The sequence below is a fragment of the Calidris pugnax genome, unplaced genomic scaffold (assembly GCF_001431845.1).
Source record: "Calidris pugnax isolate Ruff unplaced genomic scaffold, ASM143184v1 scaffold89, whole genome shotgun sequence".
NCBI classification, from domain to species: Eukaryota; Metazoa; Chordata; class Aves; order Charadriiformes; family Scolopacidae; genus Calidris; species Calidris pugnax.
Genome location: NW_015090865.1, coordinates 7079920 through 7107271, shown reverse-complemented (window position 1 = coordinate 7107271; position 27352 = coordinate 7079920). Strand labels below are relative to the sequence as shown.

At 45.6% G+C, this 27352-nt stretch overlaps 1 protein-coding gene across 1 annotated transcript in view; it reads left to right on the top strand.

Annotated features, from left to right (window-relative positions):
- Window positions 1-27352, top strand: part of TCERG1L (transcription elongation regulator 1 like) — a 67901-nt gene that overhangs the window by 9343 nt on the left and 31206 nt on the right. The window contains exons 2-4 of the mRNA XM_014945220.1: window positions 1107-1253; window positions 2074-2254; window positions 11360-11539. Of these exons, the coding sequence (XP_014800706.1) occupies window positions 1107-1253; window positions 2074-2254; window positions 11360-11539 (508 nt within the window). The remainder of the gene's footprint in view (window positions 1-1106; window positions 1254-2073; window positions 2255-11359; window positions 11540-27352) is intronic.

Genomic DNA, 27352 nt, shown 5'->3' with positions numbered 1-27352 from the left:
GGGGGATGGGGGTGGAAGCGGGGCTGGAGGGGGGTTCCCGGGGGAGGCAGCGAGGGCTGGGGAGGCGCTGCCGGTCCCCCCGCTGGGCTCGGCTCCATCAGCCGGAGGACGGCGGCTGCGGGTGCGTGTTCCGCAGACAGGGACCAGAACGGGAGAAGACCAGTCGTATTTAGCGTCAAGTGTTTTTGGGGTGATTTTTGGTTTTTTTGGGGATTTTTTGGGTGGTCTTTTTTTTGAAAATTCATAAAGACTGAAGTTTTGAATCATGTCAGTCGAACCAATCTGTCTGCTCGTTGCTTTGCCTGATGAATATTTCAATTATTCATTGCTGCCGTAAGGCTGCTCAGATCATAGAATGGTTTAGGCTGGAAGCGACCTTAAAGATCTTCTAGTCCCAACTTTGTCCTGTTACAGTGGAGACGTCAGAAGCTCCACTTGTAGTTTTGCCTTGTCTTTATATTTTTTACAAGAAAGCAGTAAAAATGAAGCGGAGATTTGAGCACTGTAGTATCCACTCAATTTCATGTGAAGATTTCCAGCCTTTTCGAGCACGAGCGTCTCTTGTGGTTTGGGAGCAGAGTGAGTGGGAGGGAGAAAATAGGTAGTGCTGGGTCTAATGAAACAGTAACATCAATTATTCCCCAGTGTGAGACCACTTAAATAAACTGCAGAGGTGGTTTTACTGTGGGAACCTATTTGCCAAACGAATTTAAGTCAAGAGAAAATATGCTTCCGACATTTCCTTTGGTTCTCCTCTGCCTCGAGATGAATTTTAAAAACGCTTTCTGTGATGTTTTTATTTTGCCTGTGAGATTCTGTTTGAGCAGAGGAAAACCGAGCTTTCCTGGCGACCAGCAGCCATTAGCCAAGTGCTGTGGTTTTGCTGCCAGGCTACTGATTTGTGGCTTCCTAAAGCAGTTTATAAGCTGGTGCCATGTGTCACTGGCCGTGTAACGCCTAAAGCACCGCGAGTGGTGGTTGGACTGAAGAGACATGTTTGAAATGTTCTGTACTCCTCTTTTGTGTAATTAGGAAATAATGAAAAGCATCGCTCTACTTGGGATAGAATCCTTTTGTTAACTTGTCAGTTTTTCTTTTCCCCTCAGTGGATATTTGGAGCTCACTCTCCGGTCATAGGATTTTCACCGTCTTCGAGCGTGGAATTTGTGCCTGTTTTTCCACCCGTGTACACATCCACGGTTCCGCCTCATGCTGGGAAAAACTGGATCGATAAAAGGCTACCGAGCTGCAAAGTAAGTCTGATCTTTGTATGTTGAAGCATTTTAAAGGCTAAAGTATATAAAGCTGAAAAATGTTACGGGTTTTATGAATGGTGAAGGCTCAGGAAAGGTCAGGGAAAACCCCTCGGAGGAGGAACGTCGTAAGGGACGGTTAATGGGGAGGCTCCTCCAGCAGTTGCACATCTGCACTCCTCTGGAGTTTTAAAAAGACTAAAGTACCTTCAATATTAATCTTTACTACGTTGAGTACGATGTTGTAACTTTACTATGGGATGTGATTATGGGGGGGTGGTTTCCTATTCTCCCTTTCTTCTCGGTACCTCTGCTGGTTTTCCCCAAAAGGGAAGCAGTGGGCACTGCCACCTCCCCGTGCCAGGGTGTCACTGGGGGTCTGCACCCTCATCCTGCCCACAGTGACCCACCTCTCTACAGTTACCGGGCCCAAGTAATTAAATCACGGCTTTGTGACTTTATCCCCCTTCCCTCCCTCCCTCTCTCCAGCTGGGAAGGTGGCTGCAGACCCTGAGGTGCGGGGGGGGGGTCGCTCTGGGCTGGCAGGGGCTGGGACACGGTTGCCTTCAGCTGTTCTCTCCTTTCTGTGAGGCTGCACTGGCTGATTGGTCCCGTTAAAAACCCATTAGTGCTTAAACGATCCGCTAAACTCGGCCAACAGCACCCGTGGAGCAGAGACCAACCTATTTTTGCAAGTTCATCCCCAACTTGAGATACCACCTGTACTGTAATACTGAGTTAAAGAGACTTTATTCTCACTTTGATATCTGAATTTTTGATCTCAAACCTTAACACTCTTTTATTTACTGGTGTTGGACAGATATACTTGAATAATGCGTTTGCTCTGGATTCGACGTGGATACATCCTGAGGAATCCAGGCTCTTCCAGGGAAATGAGAAGCCTCTGCTAATGACCAACCAGGTGGCCATGGCTATAGCCAGGCCGGCTGCTGCCTCCAGGCCTCTTCCCACAGTGGTGTTGGCACCTCAGCTGATACCAGGTCAGTAGCACATAAATAATTAAGTATTTATTTATTTTTTTTTTTTTTAAATGCATCTTCCCAAAGAGACGTAAGCCATTCTCTAAAGTAAAGGTTTCATTCCATTCAGCTGAAAATCTCTTGATTGATCTGAACCTTGATGACAAAGTGCATTTCATCCCCTAAATGACTTTTAAAGAAAGAAAAGACCATGGATGATTATGGAAGATTGTAAATAGATGATTCAGTGACTGGTTGTTGACTTCTGGAGGGCCTGGGCCAGCCGCTCCCGGTTTCCTTGGCTTGTTTTCAAACAAGAAATTGCCGACACAGTTCCTGTGTAATTCTCCCATTGGCTGCTGATTTTAAGAGCTTGGTGTGGTCTCTGCAGACAGCGATCAGTCGAGAAAAGCAATTGATCCATCATCTCGTTAAGGCTCAGTTATGCACAATGATATTTGTGAAATAAATTCCATTAATCTGTGTAACTCAGGTGTGTCAGAGCTGTTAACGGAAGAGCCACGCTTTATACTTGGGAAAGGACAGAAAATACATTGCAGCAAGGCTGAATCTCTCTGTTTCGGTGCTACAGGAGTAATTTGAAATAGCAGATGTCTCACAGGAAGGGTTAAGAAGTAAAATGCTGCTGATGTGTAAACTCCTAACATATAGTCCTAAATTCAGAATTAGTACATTCTTAATGGCCTGATGTCATTGTTTCTCCCTTTCTCGTATCGAGGGTGATGTCCTCTCGGGTGACAGCAGAGCCCTCTTACCTACGAGTAATCACTCTGAGGTTATTTCTCATTTCACAGCTGTGCAGACGCAGGAGGTTTCCTTGTGGTTTGCCAGTGAGGCAGAGACTGAGTGAGCGCGTGCTGGAAGAGATCCGCACTGTTTGGGTTCGTTTGCCAGACTGATTAATTAGCAGTGAATATTGTTCTGTATTGAAACATGTTGAACCGCCCGAATGGGTTCCGTATTTTGCTGTTTTAGCAGCCGGTGCTGGGAAACTGCCTTCCCCTCCTGCCAGAATCCCCCGATGCTCAACTGGGGAGCGGGGGTGGCCCTGGTGGACAACTCCCATGGATGCATTCCTCCTGGGATGCTGGGGACCTGTCCAGATGTGCTCCTGGTCCAGCTGTGCTCCTGGCCAGGAGGCACCAATCCTAAGCCCATAAGGACCAGTGCGATGGTGAAGGATCTCTTCCACACAGGGGAGTGACAGCCCCCTGGTTGTTTATCCATGCTTAAAATAATTCAATATTTAAGCAAACATATTTTATCACCTGCAACATTTCAGACATAAAGCCACAGTTAGGGAGTCACACCTGGCAGAACAGGGGCATCCCAGCCTGATGCCGTGTCATAGACTCATAGAATTGCCCAGGTTGGAAGGGACCTTTCAGATCTTCAAGTCCAACCGTCAACCCAACACTGACAAAACCACCATTGACCCATGTCCCTCAGCACCACGTCTGCCCGGCTTTTAAATCCCTCCAGGGATGGTGACTCCACCACTTCCCTGGGAAGCCTCTTCCAAGGCTTGACAGCCCTTTCTGTGCAAAAATTATTCCATCCTAAACCTCCCCTGGCACAACTTGAGGCCATTTCCTCTTGTCCCATCACCTGTGCCTTGGGAGAAGAGACCGACCTCCCCTGGCTACCTTTCAGATAGTTGTAGAGAGCAAGAAGGTCTCCTCTCAGCATCCTTTTCTTCAGGCTGAACGCCCCCAGCTCCCTCAGCCGCTCCTCAGAAGTTCTTCAGACCCTTCTCCTTGTTCTCCAGACCCCTCACTGTCTTCGTTGCCCTTCTCTGGACACGCTCCAGCCCCTCAATGCCTTTCCTGTCATGAAGAGCCCGCTGTGGCCTGTCAGCAGCACAGAGAAGTTTTCTTCCCCCTGCACAATACATAGATGCTGAAGCCTGTTTGCTCAGGAGATCTTCAGGTGGCTCCAGCTCCTCCTCCAGCAGCCTGCTCAGTGTTGGCTGCCGTCCCCTGAGCATCTCTCTGGCTGGGAGCAGCATGAAGACCCCCAGCCACTTTTCTGAGTCTTCCCATCCTATTTCTGGTCCATGCCATTGATGCTCACCCCGTAACGCCCATGGCCACGTGTGAGCTCCAGAGACGGTGATGGCTTTCCTGCAGGATGGCCGTGTTAGTGCCCTGCGGCGTTACGGCAGCACTTGAGGTATTTCCTATATAATCTTTACACTTATTATGAAGGGTAATAAAATATACCGAGAGCAAATTGCTTAGTTAAGTGGTTTAAGCTGAGGAGTTAATAAGCTTTTTGCAGGCTCTGCGGCCGCGTTCCTTCCGGAGGCCCGTCTGACGGCAGGTTTGCCTTCCCCAGTTATCAGTAATGATATAATTGTTTTCTCGGTGTATCACGGCGTTACAAAGATAAAGGAGTGAGCACTGGAGTCTGGTGAATGGTAATGCATGTAATTTAACAGCCGCGAGCTCCAGCTACTAGAAGGTGTTATTTTCTGTAAGAAAGGGAAGCAGCTATTATTCTCGCGCATATTGCAAAAACATGAATTTATGTACTTACCATTTTGTGTATCTAAAGCGAATAGTGACATTTTATGTTCCCACCTAGGAATGATAGCTTGGTTTATGTCTACGGGATAGTGTGGGGTTTTTTTTTCGGTGAGGAAAGCAGTGCCTGGGTATTTTTGCAGAGAAAGGACTGATATTTTTGTCTCCTGCGTTGTGCTCCGTGCCGTGGGGATGCAGTCAGGGCTGGTTTGGCCCCCAGTCAGGAGTGACCATGTGGTATCTCTGTGCTCTGCGTGTCCCTGCAAGGTCAGTGGCTGCTGGACATGGGGTGAGGGACCACCATCAGGACCCCTTGGTGGCCCCCGTTAGATGAAAGCTGTAGCACTCTGGTATGATGTTCAGTGATTTTACTATTATTGGTGCTATTTTAAATGTTTGAAGGTCCATTCTTGCCATTTGGTGTTGCTGGCTCTCAAGAGCATCGCCAGGAGTAGTTCCCTGCAAAACGGGTGCTCTTACTGGTGTGTTTGAGAAGGTTTTCCCAGGAAACCTTGGAGAATGAGCCTTTCATCCAGCCTCCTGTGAGGGAGGGAGCAGGAGATGCAGATTGAAGGGTGTTGTCCACTCTTCAGGAAGCAAAGTACCCCAGAAGAACTTCACGAAATGGCCAGTGGCAAGTGCTGAGCAGAGCCTGCGGCTGGGCTGGGTGGCTGGGGGAGCATCCTGAGGGAGGCCACCAGGAAAGGGGTGATTTGGCTGTGGTGAGGTGGTGGTGCTCAGCTCGTAGCCCTTGAGATACATGTTTGCCTTCTGCTTGCTGGAGGATGATGGCGAGATGTGAGGTTAGCGAGGGTCCTTCTGTTAATGCTGCCAAAGGGAATGAACACCCTCAAGAGTTTCTGGGGATAAAAGTCACAGGCAGCTGCTCAGCAGCAATTTGGAGACCTGCATAACCTCAAAATCAGAGTGTTTATGGTACAGGAGTTTCAGAAGCGTGTTGGGTCAATGGAGCCTGAATGCTGCCTTCTGCACTTCTACTCAAAGAAAATCCAACATTTCAACATCTGTTTTCAGTTTGAAGCCTTTGACAATCCTCAAATGGATTTTTTTTAATTTTTTTTTTTTTTTACACATTTCAACATAAATTGCATTTTCTTACTGATCTTGAGTGTTGTACTGGCCCTGGCCCCATGGATGCCTTCAGTAACAGCCGTGAAGGTGTGTGCAGAAGAACGCAGGTGGCAGAAGCTCTGCCTTCTCCCAGGTCTCCTGCAGGGACCCAGCTCGGAGCCGGGAGCTCTGGGAGGAGGCACTGACAAGGTGAAAACCTCCTCATGGTTTGCATCCGTAGCAAAATGCTCAGAATATTTTTAATTTTTTTTTTCATTTGTAACAGGAGTGATTTCACCTTGTATGAAGATTTTCAGTGTTGGTTTCCTTGAAGGAAAATATTCTTCTTAAAGAAGATATTTTCTTTCTTCCTTTTTTTTTTTTTTTTTGTGTGGAATGATTTTTCAACAGAAGATATTTTTTGGTGATGTTGCTGCCTCTACATTTCTGCAGCGTCTCTTTGCTCAGAAGCAATCTTTTTGCTCTTTCATCCATTGGTGTTGAAGTCACACATACCAGAATGAAGAGTTTGTGTATATTCTTTCAGCAGGTTGCTTTAGCATTACCCACCCTGTGTATAGATTAAAATTTTGATCCTTCTTGTTTTCCTTTTCTTTCTTTTAATCCTACTGACCTTTACAGAACTGAGCTAATATTTTTCCTGGCAGGTGTCGGTGTTAGAATTTCTCTGCATATAGAAAACTGTACCTGTACATACATGTCTAGGTAATTTCAGTTTAAATTTTACAAATCCATGAAGAAATGGGGTTGCTTTGTGTTAAATTTGGGTTCTGTTCTCTTGTGGTTTTTACCAGCTCTGAGACACATGGCATAAGACCTCTGACCTTCTCTATTTCCTCAACAGAAGCTTTATATCTGAATCGTGTGTGTGTATATGAGTAGGCAGGTTTTGGGCCTCTCAAATTGGATTCCCTTAAATATAAGGACTCCCTGCTTGAAAAACAAGAATAGCACTGCAGGAACCTGAATATTCCTGAAATGCTGTGAAAACCCTCTTTATTTGTGGAGCGCTCAGGCGCTGCAGAGATGAGTGTTTATTAACTGTCTGGGAATGCTTGACTTTAATCACAGCCTTTACAAAATTTTTGTTTTGCTTATTAAGTTTGTGCTTTTTTGATGCTTTTCCTGTCATCTACCTAAATCAAGTGCAAACTTTAGCTCCATTAAGATTATTATTTTTTCCCACTTAAATTATAGAAATAAAACTACAGGTAATATGTTCATGGGAAAGGCTTGTAGTTCTCACCCTTTCATAATATTGTCCTCCCTGGCCCCAGGACTTCATTATAAAGAAACCCGGACCTTTCAGTGATTTGCAGCAGCTGCTCTTTGTAGTGAGGGGCCAGGTATTGTGATTTATTGCATGTGAGCAGTACGATGGGGTGCAAGAACCGGACTGAAATTCCAGGTGGGACTGGGACATTTACACGTTGTTGTTCAGTGAAGTCTGGGTGAAAGGATAAGGAAAACTCAGCCATTCATTGCATCGTTAAATAAAGTTAGAAGGAACATCATGCTCGTGTGTATTTAATTCCTTTTTCTCCAAGAGAGATGAGGAGTTCAAAAGGTCTTTGACCTGCTTGAAAATTTTTCCTCTCTTATTTTTTTAATGTGGGTCTTTTGGGAAGGATATTCATAACCCTTTGGTAAAGATGCTTTCCTGTCGGCAAAACCGAAGACAAAGACTGAAAAGCTGTAATAATCAAGTGCAATTTAAAATTCATTACCTTGTCTGTACAGTAAGTTCTCACAATACTGATTAACTTTTTCATCTGCAAGGGAAGGTCTTGAATTAACCTTCTTGGGTGGGAGTGGGTCTTCATATCTCACAAGTGTTAGCGGTCTTTACTTTTGCCTTGTTAAATAAAGTACCTTCTGTTCTTCTGGCTGTTTTTTGCTCAAGGAGGAAAATCTCGTGGTTTCAGTCGTTAAGGTGTTGGGCGATGTCAGCAGCCAAAAGGTAGTTCTGGTGTGTTCTGGCTGCAGAGACCATGCGTGAGTGCAGAGGGGTTTGGTGGCTTTTGGGAGGAAGCAGGGCATGCCCTGGGCTGGTTGTGATGCCTCTGGTGGGTCTCAGCAGGGTTGGCCTTTGTATCGCCAAGGGTCTCCTTCCTCCCTGCCGCTGATGGAGACCAGTTGTGGGCATTGCGTTGCGTGGTTTGGCATGTGCCACAGGACCACCACGTCGGTCTGTTGGGTTCGTGTACGTCCCTGGGGAAGGCTCAGCCTGCTCTTGGTATCCCAAAGCCCCATGAAGGAACTGCTGGCTTTGGGTGGTGGAGGTTATGCTCTTCTGTCAGTGTGGCCCAGCCTGGTTTCTCCTACGCCAGGAGTGGTACCCAACAGTCCAGTGATGTTGGCAACAGGCACAGGTCTGCCTGGTGAAAACGAGTCCTCTCATCAAGAATATGATGGTACAGTTCACAAACTTCTTGTAGAAGTTCTGTGAAACTTCTAGGAACTTGTAGAAACTTCTGTGCTAGAAGAGAAGGCACAACAGAAACAGCTCCTCTTCTGCACCTGTGTGTGTAGACCCTTTGCCACATGGATTTTAGCAGGTAGATGGATGGCAATCAGGTGTCATCCTGTGAGATGGCTTTGCTGCCCAGTTCTAGTGCCCTCACCACATTTCTCCACCATCCATGAATCATCTCTGAATAATCTCCTCGTTGCTTCTTCACCTGCTCTCTGCCCTGCAGTTGCTTCACACCGAAACGTGCTGCCCATCTCAGGTGTTTCCCCTCATCTCTTTGCTTGAGAGGAGCTGGAAGGCTGGGGAAGGACACTGGGATGGGGTTCGGTATCTCAGCAGACAAGTATGACCTTTCTCCCAGGATGTAGTGGGACTTGGCAAAAACAGATTTGGGGAAACCACCGTTGCTAGGAAAAAAATTGCGTTTTTTTTCCCTCAAGGTTATATTGATGATAATATTTCACTAGTATGTTCAAGGCATTTGACTCTTGAAATTCATGAAAATGTGGGGTGATTAACGATGATTCTAAAAAGCCCTTTCAATAAATTTTTGGAAATCATTACAGCAAAACCTGGTTTGTTTCTGAGCAGAACTTCTCTCCAGCTATGCCAAGTGCAGATGAAAGTCCCTGGCTCTCAAGAGGGCCTGGGCCAGCTTCCAGTTACTTTGGCAAATCATCTGCTGTGTTGGAGGTGGATAAATTGCGGAGATGACTGTTGAGTTGACTGCAAAGTGAGAGCTGGGGCTTGGTGACCCCCGGACACCCTGTCCGTGCTCTCCTCTCAAGTATTAACAGTTATAGGGGGTAGTCCTTTCTTCACGGAATTATTTAGCAGGAGAGAGGGAGAGAGAACTTCATCAAAGGCGGGGAAATCACCAAAACTTCTCTTTCAACTGACTGATGAAACTTTAATAAGGGAATTGATGAAACTTTAATAAGGAAGCCCTGCTTCAGGAGCGTTATTCATCTGTGCTGGTGGAAGACTTCGGCTTTCCAAGCAACTAAGACTTACATTATTTTGCTGCTTTCCTGGGCTCTTTGGGGAAATTGCATCTTCTTCTCCAAAATAAAAGAATCAAAATGAGAAGTAAACAACCTTTCTGCTCCCGTACCCTGTAGGAAACCAGTAGAAAAGTCATTTTTCTAGAAAACATTAGTTTTCATAAGATTTACAGAAGATGCTTTGTGGATTTTCCCCCCACTGCTAACAGCTGGAATCAGGAATGAGGGCAGGCTCTGGAGACCAGGTGTGTAACCTAACGGCCTGTGAAAAAACAATAAACTTGTATTAAAAAGTTAGATTAGTTGGTAACTGATTTTTATTTTATTTAATTTCCATTGTGACTGTTGCAGAATAATCTGTTGCTCATCTGTCCATGGTGGAATCACTGAAACTCTAATATTTGTGGTTTTTTGCCTGTGTGCCTGTTAATTAGTGCACATGCAGGTGTTCTAAATGAATTCTCTTGGAATTGACAAATGCAGCAGAAATAATAGAAGGTTCTTTTGTGATGTTTACTGAAAATATTTGACTTCTGTTTTGTTAACGTAGAGCTTATTTTGCTGGCAAATAATTGTTTATAAAGAGTCAGGAGCGAAGCTGCCAGCAGTTCATATAATGGGCAGCCTCAGGAGCCCCAATTAACTGCAACCAAAGCAGGGCCCTTTCCAAAAACCACTGACCCACTCCTGCCCGACGCCAGCTGAGAGCAGAACAGCGCTTGGCGTCTGAAAATCAGGACTTTTTAGGTGTCAGGAGCCAGAGTGGGATGGAAAAGCCTTGATGGGCTTTGGAGCCGTGTAGGGAACGTGCCCTGCACTGGGCTGTATCGCCGGAGCCAGAGTGGGATGGAAAAGCCTTGATGAGGCACCTGGGCTATGGAGCCGTGTAGGGAACGTGCCCTGAACAGGGCTGTATCCCCCCACGGAGCCCCAGTGGCCACCATCCCCATGGCCCCGGCTTCCAGCACGTAGGGGAAGAGCTCCACAAACCCCTGGAATGCCTGGAGTAAGGAATCTGATCAAATAGTGATTTTTTTTTGCAGAGCTGCAGTTGGCTCTTAGTGCCTGAAGGATTTCCACATGAACCGAAAACATTTGCTAAATGACATAATAAGCTAATGATTGCTTAATTTTTGAATACATAGCTCAGTGTAGAGGGAGTAACAGCTGGTGTTTGTCAAATTAGGTTTTCTCCTTAAGATTTTTTACTACTCATTTTCTTGTTTATTTAACGTATTTAGCCAAGATTGAGCTCTGAAGGTCTTTTCCCCCAAGCTCCTTAGACTTAAAGGTAAAGGTTGCACAGGCTAAAGCGCTTTTGAGTCTGGATTTGGGGGACTTCTGAGCTGCTGTGTGAAACCATGTGAAGTTTCCTGCATGGTGTGATTTTAAGATGAAAGACGTTAGTACATAAAAGTAGTAAAACTCAGGAATTTGCATGTGTATTACGGGAGAAGAGCCGAGCAGATAACATTGATGTTTGACGGTGAATAGAGCAAGTAACCAAAACGTTCAGATTTGAAATCAGACAACTTCTGTTGAGGAAAAGTTGGAATAAGGGTGGTCGTGCGTTGTTATGAAGCTGTGGGAGCTGAAGAAAATGCCGACAAACGCGTTCAAATATTTGACTTTTTTTATTGAGGTTTTTTCATTTAAATTTAATAACTCTGTGCAGTTTGTATATAACTCACTGCTGTCTTGTCCCTCTGGACTATAATGGTATGTTCACATATATGGGGTTTTAATATCTAAAAATGCACCAACCACAAACAAGAACTTTAGGAATAACCGTTAGGAAGGGGGCTTTGAGAGTCCATAGAAAATATGTTGTATAATATATTTGATATAAATAAAATCTATTGTCTCTCTAAGGTGGACAAGCCAGGTGGGAAATGCTGCAGACCTTCCTTCCATTGCGGGTCGAAATTCAGAAATGCTGAAAACATCATCCTGTGTAAATCCACTGGCTTCCAATGAAAAATAAAACCTGCTGTATCTTGCCCTTCCACAGGTGGTTGCCAGAATAGCCTTAAACCAGTCGGCGGTAACCAGAGCCTGGCGTTGGCCACCGCCGCGATGGTGTCGGTGGAGCCCGAAGCCCCCCAGGGACCTTCAGCACCGAGTGTCCAGCCCTGCCACGTCCTCACCTTCTCCCCCATCAAAATTCCAGTCTTGGCAGCACCTTTTCCAGGTAAGATTGCTCCTGGTGGCACTAACGAGCAGCTTTTTATATTTACTTTGCAACAGAGAGAGGCTTCTGAGGGCGAGTGGTGGTGGTGTCGGTGATCCTTGGTGAATTAAATATTCAGGGGATATAGGTGGCATGACTGCAATCTGGAATTAAAGTTACTTTCTGTGGTGCTGCTTAGCTCTTCTCTAAAATTGTGTATTTAAAGTGAGTCCAAGGCTCCACCTGCGTTTGCAGCGTGTGTCTTGCTGTGGAGTTTGCAGTCACCGTATGAACTGAGCTGTGTCCTGTCCTCCCTGTGAGAAAACGGGACCTCGGTGCCACCAAGGCTTGGGAGCAGATCCTCAGGCTGCGGGGTTGGGGCTTGAGAGGTGTCTGCTCGAGGTACAGTAATAACTGAGTAAAACTTAAGTAGATTGTTGGGGTGTTTATAGTTATAAAATATGGTGGAAAAAACACAGCCGTGGATTTGTATGTTTCCTGATAGGTCTGGATGCTTGCTGGACGAAATGCTATTTTCTTAGCATGGGTTTTTGTGACAACTTTCTGAGTGTGGTGGCTGGGGACGTCCGATGGCATCCCCGACCTGCTGTGGAACTCTGGTTTGAAGTCTGGGGGGCGGTTTTTGAAACTGTTTGTACTTTGGATGCTCAAGGCTATATTTAGAAAAGTTATCTACCAATTAAGCTAAAAATTTAAATTAGGGTGCATTTTCCATCTTTTTGGTACTTGAAGTGTAACGCAGCGAGATTGAATTTTGCAGGAGGCACACGGTTATGATTTTTTGGTGTTCAGATGAAATCTTTTGATGAGTGATGTGTCTCAGTAATTACCGTTCCTGTTGAGCAGCTGGTAGAATCCCCCAGATAAACACCTCCCGAGGGCACTGGGTGGGGGGTTTGTGTTCAGGGAGCCTGAAGAGCAAAGTGTTCCCTAGGAATAGAGGGACAAGTGCTGTCTCCAGCTCTGGGGTCCTCAGCACAAGGAGGACGTGGACAGAAACCATTTTGCCTGTTTGTACGTGGGCGTCTGAGAGGAGAGTCCAAAGTGTGTGTGTGAAAATCATTCTTTCTGTGTGCTGAAAAGCAGACTGTGGCCAGAAGTGTCCTTCCCTGGCTGGAGATGCTGGAGCCATGGGGGAAGGAGCCGGTGCAGGCCCCGGGTGATGGTACCGGGATGCGAGGCGATGTCGGCGGGAGGCTCTGAGGCCTGGCGGAGGGTCTCAGGGGCTCGGGGAGGATAAATGTGTCAGCCCCTGATAATTGTCGCTTCCCTTTGGAGCAGGAGTGTGTTAGGTGATCAAATACCCCGCTCCGAGTGCCTGAGCAACCAGCCTGTTATCAATCACCCACAGTGAGCCACGCGCTTCTGGGTGTTTTCTCCTGCAGAATATATGGTAGCTTTTTGGAAGAGAAAGCTTGAAGATGCCCAGTCTGCGTACGATAAACTCGAGATCCAGCTCACCGTTTTTGCCTATTAATCACCATCTCTGGAGGGAGGCCTTTGCAAAAGCTTACATAAAACATTTTTATGAAATCCCTTTTTATTGTGCTGGCAGAGAAGGGGACTGGGAGGTGTTGGGTTTAGGTGATCTTTGTCAGCACCGGCTGGATGAGGAGCTTCCCCCGTGGGTGCTGAGAGGTGGGATGGAGGGAGGGAGCCTTTGGGTGCCCCTGGGGCAGGGACCGCTCTGCAGCTGGGCTGCATCCCTGCCTGGGATGCTTTTCCTTAATTTGCAGAGGAAAAAAGGCTCCGTTGGCCAAAGGCAGCTCTCTGCTGTCGAAAATAAACGTCTCTATTGCCATATAAGTTAATGGCTGGGAAAGGATGAGGAAAGCACAGTCGAGTGTCCAGGTAGTCCCGATGGAACGTGCTTTATCACCCTGTCGGCCTCTCGGTTACAAACATCCGTGCGTTGGCGTTTATTAAAGATGACTTATTGTTTTCAAAGAGAAATACATCTTGGAGAGAGCGTAATCTGTGGACCCCGGGGGCAGCTGCGTTTTTCTTGATCCATGTGTGATTTATAAAGTAACATGGTAATTAATGAACTTTCCCTGTTCTCCTTGTCTAAAGTTTACGCAAGGCAATGTTCACGTAATAGGAATGAACTCAGGGAACAAAAGATTAAATTATTTCCAACTTAAATCTACGTGTATATTGGTGCCTGTAAGGCTGAACATTGTGTGCTTAGTTATACGCTGTTAATTGATTATACTGGAGATTGGTATTGTAATACCACCTGTACAGCACCGTGTTTCTAATCACAGCAGTTTGTTCAATCAATAATCTTATAATTTAATATTTACTTTTCAGGAGGCCTTTTAATGTGATTAGTTTTGCAGCCTGGCTGTTCGGCCGTGTTCCTTTCTGCCAGCCTAATTCAAAAACTTGGTGAGTTAGTAAGAAATGGCCAGTTGGGGACACAAGGTGGGCTGTTGGGGCAGTCTGGTTCTTTTAACCCCCGTGGAGCCCCAGCGGTTTTGAGGGAGGTGGATGGTGTGGTCACAGCCTTCCCTCCTGGATCCTTTTGCTCATCCTTTTTCTAGAGAACCTTGGAATTTCAGTTAAATTGTTCACAAGCAGCAACTGGGTTATAAGCAATGTTTCTTTGAAAAAAAATCACATTTCTTTGCATAACTCTGTTTTCACATCCATGAGTTAAGATGGAGAAGGTTCCAGCAATGCTCTTGGAGCTCTGTTTGAGGTTATTTTTTCCTTTATTTCCTTTCTTCTTTTTTCATCGACTGGTGGTTCTGCTCATAGATGTACCAGGCAAAATGTTCCCTTAAATATTTAATGTCAGCCTTGCTGTTAACTTAGGTGTTGTGCCAGATTTAACATAAAGACTAAATAGGAGCTTGTGGAGATGCAGTTACTCGGTGATCTGAGCTGCATCTTCATGCTTATTTGCTCTGCTGGTAAAGAGAAAACTTAATTTTCCAGCACTATCAAGCCAAGTCTTTGAAGACTCTATCTTTAAAAAAAAGAAAGGCAATAAACTTTGGGAATATAAACAGTTATGTGGAGCAATTCAGGTATGGGCTATGTAGTAATCACTAATACCACTTTTATGGCTACTGTATTAAGAATTGGGGTATTTATTTTCTTACTTTCACATATGACTTCTTAATTATTCGAGTGAAAAAGGTAAGATATGAGTCTGTGGTTATGGACTCTGTAAATTAGCAGTGAGTACAAATATTAAAAAAGGCACCATCTGCCATATAAACCATTTGCCACCTGTTCCCTTGCTTTCAGAATTATTTAATGGTTTAAATTTAATGTTTTAGCTTGCCACAGAACAGCTGGGAAGTGACTAAGTATTTTTCCTATCAGTACCTTAACGGCCAAGCAACATTATATGTTAAAAACAGCTCTTAATGCCAGCGTTTTTCTACATGCTCTTTCATGTGTCTGTCAGCTTGCTTCATTAGCAGATTCTGCTGATAGAAAACACATTTTCATAACAACAATTACTCAATTATTTTTGTGGTGTTTTTTTGGAAGAAACAGCTTCTCTTCTGCAGCAAACCCGAGTGATGGTGAGTTCAAGGAGGTCCCAGCACACCGGGATGGAGGGAAAGGCAGTGGGACAGCAGAGTTGTTACTGGGAAACCCCTAAGCTCAGCCTGGCACCTTCCCTTCCCGGTTCCTCACCGCGTCCTAGCTGGGATGGGAGGAGTGAGGCGAGGTGAAGTTTGTCTGTAAGAAGTATTATTGATGGGAAGAGGGATTTTAAGAAATTTAGGAGTAAGGTTAGACATCTCTAGAACCTTCCAGATGAGTTCTGCTCATCTCCTGCCAGTGCCTGGTGTGGGGCTGGGCTGGTCCAGCAGGGCTGAGGAGAGCTGGTCGGGGTTTTGACAGTGACGGAATTGGTGTTTCCCTCCAAGGTACGTTTGTCCAACTTCTCTGGAAAATACAGGCGCTTTTCTTTCCTTTCTTAACAAGATTAATTAAACAATGTAATCCAGTGAGTGAATACTTGGAGATGTTGTGCAGTTCTGGCCATCCGGATGCTGCTCCCTGCTCTCCTGGTCTGGGCTGTGTCCCCGGGCACTCATTCCTCGTTCCCATCATTGACATGATGCACTCCCTGGGGATTTTCCTTGGGTATTTCTAATTTAGGACAAACTTGCCATTATGTAAAATGAAATTCCTAGATGTTAGGTGAGCAGGAAATATCAATTTTTGAAAATCAGATGAGCAATTTGAAATATTCCAACCAGCCAATGTGATGTTCATCTACTTGGGAAGCTCTTCTTCCCCCCCCTCCCCAGGGTGTCCTGCCAGCCTCGCAGTGAAACAGGTCTGACTTTGAATACTGAGTAGTTCTAACAAGCTTGTTGTAAATGATCTGCCCAGCTTTAATGCTGTGTAACGAAGCAAGCAAATGAATGTTTATAGTTATTAAAGTGATAACTTCCTACTCAAGCTAATATTCAGCATAAAATTACTTTTCGGTATCGTATCTGTGTTGGCACATGCAAGGAAGGCATGTACAGTGAGTTTCTGAGCTAAAAGAGTGCCAGAGATCACACTGAAATGAGTATCAGTTCTCTTCTACTGTTGGACAGTAAATCTCTGCTGGAAACTGTAATTGCTCAGTTGCCTGATTAAGACTCTCTAACACTCTCTAAGAAACGGGATGGTCATTCCTAAGATGGCTCTTACCCTCCGCATTGAAAGATACAGTCAAATATTTTGGATTGACTGAAGTGGCTTTATGGGTCATGACGACGTTAGTCTCTTCAAATAGATTTCTAAGGCATTAAGATGATGTCTGTCTGAGCCTATCTTATGGATCTATAGCAAAAGACATTTCTAATCCTGCTTTTCCTGCACTATCATTGATATGACTAACTAGAAGTAGAATGGAAGATCTTCTGGTGGGATAAAAATACACTTGCAGAGGGAGTGTACTGCTGTGGTACTTCATCTTATCTCTTGGAAGAATCCTACAGCCAAGCTGGTTTCAGATGCAAACTAGTCCTGCTTCATTTATGCCAAGTTCTTGGGTAAGCAGCTATTTTCTTTCATGGGAACCAGAAGAAAATGATTCAGTGTCTTGAATGTAATATCAAGATATTGACAATAGCAAAAACTTAATTAAATATTTCAGATAGTAGTTAGAAAAGACAAACAACCAAAATCTTCTCATTCGCGCCCAACTGTTTGCTTGGTAAATGTCATGAAAGTCAGACTAAATATAATATATGTTTAACTGCTTGTTAAAACAAGTAGTGGGATTTTTCCTTTGAAAAATGCCAGTGCACTGCTGTAGAGAGAGTTTAAATCAGATTTCTTGTGTTAGTAATAGCATTTACACTGTTAAAATACCTGCGGGGTGGTTTTTCCCTGTTCAAGAGACAAGCGAGTGGTGCAGACCTGGGCAGATCTTGCTGCTGGTGCCTGGAAAGCTAATACTAATATAGCAGTTAGTGATTTTCCTGGTGGAAAAAAGAGGCACTTGGAGGAACTTTGCAGAATCTTGTACCTTCTGGTAGAAAATTCTCAGTACGATGTGTTAGACAAGGAAATGGTTTCACAGCATTCCCTGAAATAGAACAGGTTCTTGAAAGGCTAATAGTTTGTTAATTTTCTCCTTACGGTTTGTTTAATGTAAGTGTGAACTCAGTAAACTCTGTGCCACAGAAGTGTCCTTTAGATAATTTAAGGATGCCATTACATTTCATCTTGGAAATTAAAAATAATCTAGAAACACCTGTTTGGAAGATTATTTTAAGGAAACCCAAATGTAAATATGAATTTCAGGGAACCGTAGCAGTTACGGGTTCTTGCCCATGAGCAGCTCGGAGCAGTTGGAGGGGTCTGCAAGGGTGAGACCTTGGGGTGGTTCCCTGCCAGTCCTTCTGCTGGTGGCTTTGGTCCTCCATCCCCAGGGACACAGAGGTGGCCAGCACACCCCAAGGAGGGACATGGAGACTGGGGGGTTGCTGTTGTCAGTATTTTAATTTATCCAGTAAAAACCACTTTGCCTGTTCAACCTCTTAGGTGGTGGGAAACAAATTTGTAGCAATTTTCATGTTATTTTTAGCCAGTTATGGTTGGGAGTCAGTGGATGTTTTCTGGTTGACTTCATGTGATTCTCAATCAGGCCCCACTATATAAGTGTAAATAAATTTAACGAGGTAAAATGTATCTTAGTTCGTTGACCAGAATATAAATAAGGAAAATTAATTAAATTCCACATTTTTAAGTGTGCCATAGATGCTTCCCTAGAGTGCCTAAATGGAATTTCATTGATTTTTATTGCAAATGTAGTTCTGTTTACCGCACGCAAAGCGTGCCAGTGATGTTTCTGCTGCGACAGGGGAGGCCAGGGAGCCCTGGAAGTAAAAATCTGGAGTAAGATGGAGGGTTGGGAACGGTTCAGGTGAAGTTTTCTGGAGGAGCTGCGTGGTTTGGCTCAAGGAGCTGGCAGCAAATAGCCCAACAGTGAGCATCCCTCTGTCTTGGGTTGGCTTTGCAGAACGGATAAAGCAGCAGAGAAAATCCCGAGGAGACCCCCAGGGTTCCAGCAAAGAAACCCCTCCTGTGAGCCCCCTCTCCTCTCGACTTCCCCTCTGCCATCTCAAGAACCAGTTATTTTTATAAAAATCTCAGCTCAGATGCCATCATAAGGAATCGTGCAAGAATTGAAAAAATGAAAGAATCGCGTTTCTGGTTTCTACTTCACTGGTTTTAAAATTCCAAACCCAATTTGTAACTCAAATCCTCCTAGAAATAAGTATTTGAAGATTTTACTCTGAAATACAAAGGATTAGTTCATGCAGAAATAATTACTCTGATACGACGGAGAGAAAGTGGAAGTTGTGAAGGTTTGATGCTGCATAATTTAGTGTATTCTCTCAGAATTACATACTGTTAAACGAAGAGATTGATATTTTATGCTGGAGTTAGTTTTCATAAGGCTGCGGTAAAAGAAAAAAATCTTAAAACTTTTGCAAATGGGACCGTATCAAGGAGCAGCGAGAGGCGTTTGGGAGGTGAACGGGGTGGGGTGATCATCGTTGTCCCCATCCTGTCCCCGGCGTGGGCACCCCACAGCCCTTCTCCCTGTTCCCTGGAGCATCTCAGCACACCCTCTTGGGTTTGAGGACCTCCATCCTCATCTTCCAACTTTACATGATGGGCTGTGTGAATAAGTCACAAGGATCTTCTCACCTGGCACCGCCGTCACCTTCCTGGGTTGGGGATGTCGCCCACCTGCCAAAAATCTAACATGAACTTTTCTTTCCATTTGGTGGGACTGCACTATGCTCTGGCGCAGCAGGAGCCAGCGGTGCCTAAAGCCATCTCAGTGGAGTTTGAGACGTGTGTCTAAACTTCCAGGAATCACGGCCAGAAACACACAGCAGCTCAAACGCCGTCTGAGCCATCAGTTACATCTCATTTCTGTTCTACTGAAGAGTAAAATAGCAGTGCCATGATTGTGCCGTTTATAAAAGGGAATTTGGAGGAAGTAATCTTTAAAATGAGAGTCCAGAAAAATTAAATGATTGATACTTTAACATCAATATAAATAATGACATTATGTTAAATATCAATAAATAATTCAAATGTTGAGAAGGTACTGGCTCAGTTCTGGATCTGTAAGATAGGAAGGCAGAATAGAAAAGAATTTAGTGTGCTGCTTTATTACAGGTGGGTCCTGGTGGGAGGGACCTGGTCCAGAGGACATGGTGTGTCCTCTGGTGAGATGGGCAGGAGATGCTTCTGCAGTGACCATCCATCCATCCATCCATCTTCAACAAAGAAGATGTTGAAGATGGCTCCAGCCCCTTAAAGCTTGGGCTGGAGACAGAACATGGACCCAGAGCCCACCGCAGCTGCTACTGATGCTCGTTCCTACGGTCAATAAGTCCCTGGAGGAGTGACAACCTACATGGTGTCATCTCTTGTTGGATGGCTTTGGTTTTACTAGCTATTAAACCTAAGCAGAGAAGAGAAACAGTCCTTTAAAATAAAAGGGTAAACAGTTCTTTTTGTTTGTTTGTTTTTAAGTAAGCAGAAGAGCTGGGTTTCGCTTCACACACCGCTTGTTCTGATGGTAAATCTGGAGGATGATTTAATTCCATGGGCTTTGCAAATCACACAAACTAAGCGTCGGGATTTCATTGGCTTTAACGAGGGAGCCGTCTGACTGTCTGAGCAGCGTCGCACAAATCCAGCTCCGGCGCTTGTTATGCCTGGCAGCACCCTCTGTTTACTGTGGGCAGAGATGCTTTTGCTGGGGGAATGGCAGTGTTTGATTATTTTTTTTTTTCCTGAATTAGCATATTGTTTGCTTTCCAGAGGATCATACTCACCAGGCTGTTTGGGTTTAGAAGGCTGCAGTGGCTTTGGGAAGGATAAAGATAAACGTCCTTTCTCTGTGGGAGGACTCGGTGCCGTTGTGTACGTTTCCTCTGCAAATGTTTGGTGCTGGCCACGCGTTCCCAAGGAGTGTTGCAGGAATTAAATCAATTATTATGTGGTGGTGAGCTCATACCATTCATGGGAATGCAAATGAGTATCCGAGCTACCGCCCGGGGGGTGGGAAGTTTGTTTAATCCTGCACGGTCCCCATCTGCAGGTTGTGGGCACTGAGATGTCCAGACCCTTCCTCCCAGTTTTTGGTGGCATCTCAGGTACATCATGGCCCATGGTGGGCTCTGCAGGAGGTTTTGTCCCTGCTGGGTAGAGTATTCCCCCTTTTTATTATTTTCCTTCTCCCTTTCTGCCTTTCCTTGTGCCTTCCTTGTCCCTCATCGCGGGATCCAGCTCTTCGGTGTCTGAATTTTTGGCACAATTCTGGCAAGATTTCTTTTTAATCAGTGGTACCACCTTGGTACCTTTTTCCTCAGGGTAGTATTTTGAAAATCAGGAGAATATTCAGCCAGACAGGTATTAATGTAAGAACAGTCGATCAGAGCCAGGGTCCCTGTGATGATGAATGGTGATAAATGGCATGAGTTTATCCAGGGAAGCGTGGGACACGGTGCCGTTGCCCATGTTGCCAAAACAGTAACTCCGAGAAATTTGTCATAATTCAGAATAATCTGGGGAAATGTGCCTTACAGAATCCTTTGCGGTTCCCTGTATATATTTTGGTGTCTGCTGCTGTCCTGTCCCCCTTTCCCTGCACAGAGCAAGCCAGAGGACCAGCAGTCCCTGGGGATGCTCTGCTCTGCTTTTCCCTGCGCCCCCAATGCAGGGAAGGGTCTCGCCATTTGGGTTGAACGATATTGGTCTAGGGAAAAAAAATGAGGGGAAAAACTGCATAAAGGTGATGTTTTTTCTGTACCATCCCTCACTGTATTGGTGTGTGCATGTGCAAAGCTGTGTGAGTGGGGACGTGGGGATGGCTCTGGCACCGGCACCTTTCCCAGCCGGAGTTGGGCGCCGGAGTCGCAGGGTGCGAGGCGGAGAGTGAAGATTTGGGGCTGATTTTCTTTGTTGACTAGAACTGCAGCAAATATTTGTTTTCCTTGTTAACAGTTAATCTAGGAGCAGTGGTGTTTTCACATGGGTTTCATGGCAGGGGTTCTGCTGGGCTGCCTCCTCCCGACCGTCAGTGCTGGGGGGGCTCAGCCTGCCCTGGCCACGGTGGCACTGGAATATAGAGACTCGGGGTGCTTTGTGGAGGAGAAGTCCACTTGGGTTACTGGCGTGAAATAAACGAGATTTTTCTAGTCTGATACTTGGTCTTTTTTTTCATTTCTTCTTCTTTTTTTTTTCTTTTCTATGGAATTGCCTTCCCTCTCTTATCAAAGTCAGCAGAATGAGGTGGAATTGCTCGTTTCTAATACTACTGCTATTGAAAGAAGGAACACCCCGTTGGTTTCTAGATGTGGGGAAGAACTTGTTTGGTGGGAGGGTGGCGAGAGCCTGGCCCAGGTTGCCCAGAGAAGCTGTGGCTGCCCCATCCCTGGAGGGGTTCAAGGGCAGGTTGGAGGGGGCTTGGAGCAACCTGGTGTGGTGGGAGGTGTCCCTGCCCAGGGCAGGGGGTGGCACTGGGGGGGCTTTAAGGTCCCTTCCCACCCAAACCATTCTGTGATTAATACAGAAAAATGAGTAAGTGGGCGTAGGCTGGTCTGTGGTGGGGAGGTTGAAGGGGTTTGTTGGTAAGGACAGCCCCCTCGCTGAGAGGAGGAGGAGGAGGAACCCTCCGGGAGAGGGAGAGCTGGAACTCCAGCCCTGGGAGTCGCACAGCCTGTGATTGCTGAGATGGATTCCGGGAGTTAATTAATGAGAGCAAAAGGAGGGAATCTCATTTCACACTTGATGTATGCAGCTGTGAGGAAGCTCGCTGTAAATGGTGCTAAAGTTCTCTGTTGCTAAATATATCAAGATCTTTCCTTGAGTTGAAATCTTTGGGGCGTCTCTCGGTTCCCTTCTGTGGCTGCCTGACCCGAAACACTGCAGGAAAACCTGAAATATTAGAGATGGGGAATTTCACCTTTATGACTTCAAGTCAGAACTTGAGGGCTCAGAACCTGAGCACCTTCTGGGCTGTACCTTTTCATCTTTAAAAATAAAAAGAGTGAGAAAAAAACTTCTGGGCAGCAGTTGTATTTTCATTCTGAAGATGTGGAATCCAACCCCAAGCAGAGTGTCCCCAGCATTGGGTCAGCAGAAATCCGGGCAGTTACATGGGGACACCAGCTGAGGCTCTGGGGATCTGCATCATTTGCTTTTCTAACTATAAGAATTAAAGCTGTCTTTAATGGTCTTGATATTTCTGTTATTAAATGTGTCATTTTTAATACCATTATTATGATTCTTGCTTTTACGGTTATTGTGATGAGAAATCTCATTAAAAGTTGGGAAATGGTTTGTGTTAACTTTTGCCTCACTTAGATTTGGGCTTTTTTTTCAATTAAATGCAAGTGACAAGAGACAGAGCTGCTGGTGATGCACAGGGGGGATTAATGCCCACCCCAGATGCTGGGGGTCTAACGGCAGCACCAGAGGAGGAGCAGAGCGCTGTTGGGTCTGGGGCAGGGAGTATGGACCTGGAGAACTGTTTCTCCCCCAAGGGCAAGAAATGAGGAAGCTATAAACCCATCTAAAAAGAATTCCTAATTAGTCTTTTAGCTGGAGAAGCTTCTGCTTTCCCAAAAGTGGCAGCAGGACTTTGGAAGAGCAATCAGAGTTGTAGCTGCCGGCAGTGAATGCCTGCTGAATGGCAAGAGGAGAGCAGCAGGAGGAAAAGGGCTTTCTTTTGGGGATGTTTCATGTGTGTCAAGGTGGCTTCTATCATCCCTTTCCCCCTCCCTCAGGGCAGACAGGTTTTTTGGTTGTTTTCTAACCGGTGGTATTTACAAACTTCAATAACACAGTACCCAGGATTTAGAAAAGGCCAAATGTGGCCCTTCAGCTGTTGACTTTTAAGTTTCGACTTCATTTTGGTTCTGAATCCACTTTGACTTGTTTCTCTGCTCAGCTGTTGGGAATTGCAGAAAGCCAGGTTGTCAGAAGAGGAGGAGGTGGGCAGGAGGATCCTACCCAGCTGGGCTTGTTGGCAGGAGATGCTCGTGGATGCTCTGTACTTACTCTGCAGATCCACAGAAATTTTTGCTGACTTTTTATCTGTGCGTCCTCAGTCCCCACTCCGACGAGCAATTTCCTTCAGCAGTTCCTTGTTCCTAAAGTGGCCGTGTCAGTGCACGCTGGAATGAAAGCTTAAAATTATCCCCCAGGGACAGAAATGCTGCCGGTGCTCGGAGCCTTTGCTCGTGGAGGTACGTGATGATTTCAACTTTTCCTGCCTTCAGGGGAGAGCCAGGGCAAAGCCACCAGTTTCTGTAGCAGGAACAGATACAGAGCGAGGCTGTTGGAGCTCAGGTAAAGGAAAAAAAGGACAGTTTTGAGTAAGACCACAGGACTTGCTGTATTGGATGGAGCTAGGGAGGACGTAAGTAGCCAACTGGTTGGTGTGTGCCCTCAGGGAGACATGCAGGAGAGGTACGGAGGTGGTGGGACAGGGCTGGGTTGCAGCAGGCGGTGGTGGAGGATGGAGGGAAACCATTTCACTTGGGCAGCACTGAGGGAAAGGGCTGGAACCTTTTATACCCCCAGGTTTTCTGGCAAATTCACTTTGGTTGCATACGTTGACATCAATTGGTAGTTGGAAAGTTCAGAAAACTTCCTGATTCAGCTTTCCTGAGAAGCCACCTTCTGCCTTGAGATGTCCAGTTACTGCTCTGGGGTTTCTGGGGAATTTTTGCATTTTGGCTGACTTAGCATCACTCGGGTTCGCGGCTGCTGCTGTGGCATTCGTTGGGTGTGAAGGACGTGGGTGAAGGTGCAGCAACGAGCCCTGGTTTGGAGTTGGCTGCAAGTGTGTGGATCCTGTGTGGGTCATGAACCAGTGAGAGCATCTACTCGAGCACGTGGATGCTCTTTTGCAGGGTTAAGGTCAACATCAGGTGCTAATTGTTCCCTGCAGTGGCCACATTTGAGCTGGAGATTTTTTTCCTGCTCTTAGTAGGGATGCAGTGATGCTGAGAGCACTTGGCATCTGTTGAGGAAAGGCCAAGGAGTTGCCCATGGAGCTGGTGCAGCGTTGGGCAGCTGTGGATGGAGCCTCTTATTTTGCAGTTATGGGCCTGTCTGCCCACTTTCTTTTGATTAAAGGTGACAGATTTTATCTCTGGTTAAGCAGCTGTTTATGTCCCACTTAGTTTGAAGGTGCGTTTCCTGGAGACTCAGTTGTAAATGTTTTTATAGGGTTTATGTTGAAGGAAATTTTTTTTTCCTTTTTTTAAAGGAAAGTCATGGCAGCACGTGGCTGTGTCTGTGGCAGATGAGGGCTCAGTTTACCCTAAATGCTGTCGGTCTGTCTGCACGTTGTATGGCCGTCCTGTAAGGCTCAGGGTGACGGGGAATCCGAGCTGGAGAACACCAACAATTTGCTAAATATGTCTCATCGCAAAAGTGAAGTGGCTGATTTTACTCTTTTTCCCTCAAATTATTATTTTTGTGTGTGTGTCTGCAATATATACTTGATATCAATACAGATCATTATGAAGGAAAAAATTTCTGGTGTAAGCTTTAGTAGAAGCAAAGTAATTTAAAACCGTGCCAGTCTAGCACAGATTGTAATCTAATATTTGTAGCCATGTTGTCTTTATGATTTGTATCTTGTAAATATCCGCCTGCATGAAATGAGATGAAATCATATTTTCTCTTCATCCCTAAAAATCAATTGTCCTGTTAAAATCATAGTGAATAAAAATTATACATTGCAGAGCAGTATCATAATTTGCAATCATGTCGGGCAGTCTGACCTTTTTCTGGTGTGATCTTGGATAGGAAGAGAGTCATCTCCGTTCTTCCTTTATGAAGGACAAGGGATGTTGAGCAACCTGGTACAGTAGGAGGTGTCCCTGACCATGACAGAGGGGTGGAATGGGATGAGCTTTAAGGGCCCTTCCAACCCAAAGCATTCTGTGGTTCTGCATAGGATGTAGTTAAGGATGGGTGGCCATGGCTGTGTCCCACGGCGGGTCAGGGGACACACTCAGAACGTGGCACCTCTCCACCCACCCATCCTGGGCGAGCAGGGACCCAGCACTTGTTTCCGTAGCACCTGCTGGAGCCAAGATACATCTCCAGAAACAAACCTTGAGCTTTCTGTGATCCAAACCACGGTTCCGGAGGCTGTTTGTGGAATAACGGTGTGTACAAAGCTGGCAGTGGAGAACCTGCTGTTGGAGTGTGGGAGGAAATGCAATGCCAGGACGTTGGAGATGGGAACCCAAACTGAGATTCTTGAACTTCTCCTGGTCTCCTGAACCCCGACCTGGCTCCTGTAGAACTAGGAAACATTTTAAAAAGAGGAATAAATTAGGATACCAGACCCCTCTGTGCATCAGCACACGGGGCCTGGGAGCATCCCGAGGTGGGAGACTTTGTCTGGGAGCCTCCTGGATGGGAAGGGCCATTGATGTTTCCACCTCAGGGAGCTGGGCTGGGTCGGTCCATTGGGCACTCAAGGAGTCATCCAGAAATGTCCTGCAAGTTCTGGCTTCGGAAGGACGACAAGAGCCTGCCCTTACTAAGCAGCAACGCGAAATCAGAAGTTTTTTTTTTTCCAAAAGCAGCTCTTTGGATAGTTTCAGACCCAAGTTTCAAACAAGATGGTAATGAAGATGCAGGAGGAGAGCGCTGTATGATCGTGACTGGGCTCTCCAGAAGGAATTGCCATGTTATCGGGATTTGGCTGTGCTCCAGAACACATCTCACTTAATTATCTGGGACTGATAGTGACACGCAGCTTGCCAGTTATTTGACGCGATAATTTGATTTTGATCTTATCTTTAGGGAACGGGGGATCATTGCACATAGAAATACAAACCCCATAAACTCACAAATGTTTTTTTTAAAAATTATATCAGTTTCTCTTAGCACCTCATCATACTGATTTTCTGTTAAATTTTGTGTATTTCTTTCCTGAAGAAAAAAAATCCCACACTGATTCAGATTTGATGTAACCCAGTGCTTCCTGGACAATGAAAATATAGCTAGAAAATATTAAAATGCTCCCAGGATTTTCCTTCAAACAACTAGAATAGTAGAAGCACTGAGTTGCTTCATTAAGTTACCAGTGGGCGTAGCCTCCAGCAGCTGAACCGGGTTGCGAGGGGTGGGGATTATTCCCCAGAAAAGTCAGATTCTTGATATAAATTTCCTTTTTTCAGCTTTACAGGAGTGGAGAAAGGGGTTGAGTTCAGGATGGGCTGGTGGTGGGAGATGCTGTTCAGTTCTGCTGGAGGTACCGTCCTGTATTCACCCTGAAGACGGGTTTGCATTTCGTTTCTCCCTTTGGTTTGGAAAAAAAAATCCCAGAAAAAACAGTGTTACTTCCACTTTTGGCCTTAAAGTTATGGAGTCGATGGTGCCCTTTAAACAGGGAGTTTTTCAGCACTTCATGGCCTCCCAGCCTTTGGGAGAGGATATTCATCATCAGTGATCTCATCCCTGATCTCAATTTTGATACGGGGTGAAATGCGCTTTGCCAAGATAACTCGCCCGCGTTCCCATTGTGGTGTGATGCCAGACCCGAGAATCACTGAGAACAGAGGAAGCTGGTGAGGAAAGAAAAAAAGCCAAACAGATTTGTTTTCTCAGGAACCCTAATTTCTCTTTAATGAACTATAATATCATGCATAAATTTTAGGCACAGGTTTTGCATATTTTTAAAATGCATTTTTGCAGAAGAAAAGCCGTAGCTGTTGCCCACGTAGCTCCCAGCTGATGTGGATCTGGTGCAATGTTCTGGTGCCTTTAAAATTTCCTGATAGAAGCTGTTCCTCGCGCAGCAGAGCCGTTGTGTGCAGCTGGCAGAGACCCCGAACGTAACACCCCAGTGAGTTTGCATTACTGCGAGTGCTTTGGCTCACAAAGGATCCCTTTTGTTTTATCCCTTTTGGCACCTGAGACGGGGCCCTGTTTCATTTGTTTTCTGTTGCCGATTTCATTTCTTCAAACAGATATTTGAGAAATCATGACTTCGGTCTGAGGAGAGCGGCCGCTGCGCGTTGGCAAAGGAGCCAACACATTTCCAGAGGCATTGCCAATTTATTGATCTGTTCCAAAAACCTGGGAGATTTCCAGTATTTCCAAATATTGGGAGATATTCCACCCTGGAGGGTTCAAGGCCAGGTTGGAGGGGGCTTGGAACAACCTGGTCTGGTGGGAGGTGTCCCTGCCCAGGGCAGGGGGTGGCACTGGGGGGGCTTTAAGGTCCCTTCCCACCCAAACCATTCCATGATTCTGTGACTTCTGGGACTTGCAATCAAA